Consider the following 4,004-nt stretch of genomic DNA (forward strand, 5'->3'; position numbering starts at 1 on the left):
GCGCGCGGCCGGCTCAGTACGGAGGAGAGGACGTAACGTTGCGAGCGTTTTGTGGCGGGGCTCCGAGTTAGCGGGGAGCGGAGCGGGGCCTCGGGGGCCTCGCTAGGGCCACAGCGGCCGGCAGTTGGGCCCCCCGCCCCGGCCGGCGATCCGAGGAGTGCAGGAAGGGGGCCGGGGGGACCCGCCCCCGGCCGGCCGAAGTCATGGTGAGTGAGTGACGCGGAGGCCTGAGGGGCCGTTGGGGACTCTGGCAGAGGAGGCGACTGCGGCGTCCCGAGTGTTTCCTGGCCGGCTTCTGCGTGCTTTGGTGGCCTGGCTGGGCGGCCGCAGTCGGCCCCGGGGCCCGGGCGGCCCTCGGAACCTTAGAGGGGGCTTTGGGCCCCCTGCGGCCCGCCCATGGGTGTTTGCAAGAGCAATGACATCCCGCCGCCATTTCGTCCAGGCTTTGATTTTTTTTTCCGGGGGGAAGGCTTGGGGGGGGGGTGGAAGGCAACGTAGGGGAAGGGCTCCAGGTAGGCCTCGGGCCCGCCTGGAACCAGTGGTGGACCCGTGCGCGTCCTAACGAGCGATCTGGGGAGGTTCGGGTGCGATGAGCCACGTAGCAGCCTTCTTTGGGCTGGTCAGCCTCGGGGTCTGGTTGGCTGTCAGTGATTGGCGAGCCCGGGCCTCTAAAATCTGGGTTCCGGGGCCCACCAACCTTAATCCCAGCCATCTCGGGCTGCTCACTCTCCTTTTCCCCCCGTGCCTAGAACTCCAATGTAGAGAATCTGCCTCCCCACATCATCCGCCTAGTGTACAAGGAGGTGACAACACTGACGGCAGACCCACCTGATGGCATTAAAGTCTTCCCCAATGAGGAGGACCTCACAGACCTGCAGGTTACCATCGAGGGCCCCGGTGAGTGTGAGCGCGCAAGGGAGGGGCCCCTTGGATTTCTGCTGTGGTGTGTGTGGCCGTGGGACAAACAGGATTCAGCCTCTCGGGTGCTGAAGATAAAGTGTAGGCTTTTGCTTAGGCTTGCGTTAAGGCTGTCGAGTGTGACTTTCCAGAGACCTGAGGATGCATAGAAATTAAAGCAGAAATAGAAAGGGTACCAGGTGATCTGAAACACTAATCTATCGACTGTCACAAACAAAACATTGTGAGGGGAAGGAAGCAGGTGGTAATAAACTGATTTGCATGTATTAAGTAGGCCACTTAGATTTTTTTCAGACCTCATTTGTCATCTGAATTTATACAAAGTCAGCTAAAGTCAGCTTCAAAACCAGGTGACTGGTCTATAGTGTGGAGGGTGTGGAACATGTATGCCTGGTCTTCTGTTAGCTAGTGTAGCAACTGCCAAGTGGGTAGACCATCAGTGATTACCACTTTTGACCCAAGCAAGTAGGCAAATGAGAGAGAACACGCTTCTCTCGTGAGGATATGAAAAGGAAATGTTTTGCAGGAAAAGTTGGTGGGTTGGGTCTCTTTGTCTTATCTGCCTCCGCCAGACCCAAGGAAACCAGCCTTTGCAGTGTTGAAGGGTGTAATAAAGCAGCCCCTTTTCCTCTGCTCCAGAAGGGACTCCCTATGCCGGAGGTCTGTTCCGTATGAAGCTCCTACTTGGGAAGGACTTCCCTGCCTCCCCACCCAAGGGCTACTTCCTGACTAAAATCTTCCACCCAAATGTGGGCCCCAATGGCGAGATCTGTGTCAATGTGCTCAAGAGGGACTGGACAGCTGAGTTGGGCATACGACATGTGCTGCTGGTGAGTTTTGGCCATGGTACTTTGTCTAGTTTTTTAAAATAACCTGGAATAGTAGGGGACAGAGTCAAATAGAAATGAAGTTCCCAGCCTTTCTGGAAAATAATGGAAGGATTGCCTTACAGCACTAAGTACTGTTCTGTAGTGTCAAAGCAGAGACATTGACACTCAACAATTGTGGGTTTGTCTGACAGGGTGGTTCTGTAGAATGTAGAGAGCAATGTATGCTTTAGAGACTTATTTACAGACCATAAGTTTCGATTTAAAAGTCAATTTTTTTTATTTAAAAAAAAAAACAATTTCTTTATTTCTATATGTAAGTACACTGTAGTTGTCTTCAGACATGCCAGAAGAGACCATTGGTGAAGAGACCACTCATCACAGGTGGTTGTGAGCCACTATGTGGTTGCTGGGATTTGAACTCAGGACCTTTGAACTCAGGAGAGCAATCAGGGCTCTTAACTGCTGATCCATCTCTCCAGCCCTAAAAGTGAATTTTAAAAGCCCAAACTGGCCATGAACTTAACCTCCAGCCATGGCTTTTATATTTTTTGACCCAAGCAAGTGGGTTAATGAAACAAATTCCTCAGAAGATAGGTTTACAGGATTATGCCACCTTACTCAGCTGAGTGGATTTTCTTGTGGTAGTTTGGTTTGTTGCACTATGTAACCATCACCACTGTTTTTAATTCAAAATTGTTTTCCTGTACTAATGGTTTTTAACTTGGGGGGGGGATTACACTGCCTGGGACATTTTGTGGGACACTATTCAGCATCTTCTGTGTACAGTTCTCCCTAGTTGGTTTAGGTGAAGGTAACTGATCTAGGCCAGAATTCCAAGGTCTCTAAAGGCCACTTAAAGTAGTTAGGTCACCTGGTGCCTCCTTTGCACCTCCCATAGATTTTTTTTTTTTTAATTCCTAATGAGCCTCTAGGGCTGATGGTTGTGAAGATAGAGAATTGGGGTTTCCTTCAGGGCACTTGGGAATGATTAAGCTCCAAGGTAAACAGCCCCCAAAATCCTTCCTGTTTGTCTTCCTTCCTGGATGCTGGTTGAGCTTGGTTCTATCCAGAGTACTGGAAATGCTAGATGGCTGTTGTCTCTGCTTTTGGGCCTGTTAAAGAGGGACATTCAGCTTGGAGGTACATTGGTAAAAGTTTTCAGCATCAGTAACATCTGCTGATTCAGGTGCTCTGTGTGTCAGAAGCTCATAGAAGTTCTGTTAACCAATTTAGCTCAGAACTGTTTTATTCATGGAGCCTTCTGAACTAACCTTTAGAATGAACTGGGTTGGATGAATATACCATTTAAAGCCTGTGGTCAGTTGGCTCCAAACTTGGCATTCCTGGTAAAGCCAGTGATCATCACTTTTAGGTTTCTACATCTTGCATAGTAATGTGGAACACATAGGAAAGCCAATTATAAGTTCTCCAATGTCTAATGTCCTTGAGTAATTTCCCACCTGAGGAAGGACCTCTGAACTTAGGTTCACCTGTAGAAACAAGGTCAGAGCCACATTAGCTACAGAAGACGGCCTGGAGCAGATAATGAGCTTCCATAGGGAAGGGCCTCTGGCAGCATCAGTCTGCACTTACATGGCACTGGTCCCTTGAAGTGTTTGTGGTAACAGGAAAGCAGCCTTTGAGGATGACTTAAATGAACAAGGATGCCAGCAGACCGGTCCTGGTCTGAGGGAGCTGATTTGGGAGTGAAAAGAAGAGCCAGTGTGGTGACTGTGAAGCTGGACGAGCCTCCCTGACCCTAGACTCTTTCTTCGCAGACCATCAAGTGCCTGCTGATCCACCCTAACCCAGAGTCTGCACTCAATGAGGAGGCAGGCCGCCTGCTTTTGGAGAACTATGAAGAGTATGCTGCCCGGGCCCGTCTGCTCACAGAAATCCATGGGGGTGCGTGTAGCACCAGCAGCGGGAGGGCTGAGGGTACCCGGGACCTGGCCAGTGGGGCTTCAGCCTCCTCTGCTGACCCTTTGACCCCAGGGGTCCTAGGAGGAGCTGAGGGTCCCATGGCCAAGAAACATGCAGGTGAGCGAGATAAGAAGCTGGCAGCCAAGAAAAAGTTGGACAAGAAGCGAGCACTGAGACGACTGTAGTGGGGCTCTTCTCTCTCCTTCCCTCCCTCTATTCTGTCCCCTCCCACTCTGTCTCTAAGTTATTTAAATTATGGCTGGGGTGGGGGAGGGAGTTGGGGGGGGCACCAGAACCTGGATTTGGTTTTCTAAATAAAAAGTTGGAAAAGCA

The 4,004-nt window shown here is 50.7% G+C and overlaps 1 protein-coding gene across 1 annotated transcript; it reads left to right on the forward strand.

Annotated features, from left to right (window-relative positions):
- Positions 1–4,004, forward strand: Ube2s (ubiquitin conjugating enzyme E2 S). Its single transcript, XM_052169967.1, has 4 exons — positions 1–206; positions 750–897; positions 1,558–1,748; positions 3,527–4,004. Exons 1-4 carry the CDS (start codon positions 204–206, stop codon positions 3,854–3,856), a joined length of 672 nt encoding a protein of 223 aa, XP_052025927.1. The 5' UTR covers positions 1–203; the 3' UTR covers positions 3,857–4,004.

This window comes from Apodemus sylvaticus, chromosome 1 (assembly GCF_947179515.1).
Source record: "Apodemus sylvaticus chromosome 1, mApoSyl1.1, whole genome shotgun sequence".
NCBI lineage: Eukaryota > Metazoa > Chordata > Mammalia > Rodentia > Muridae > Apodemus > Apodemus sylvaticus.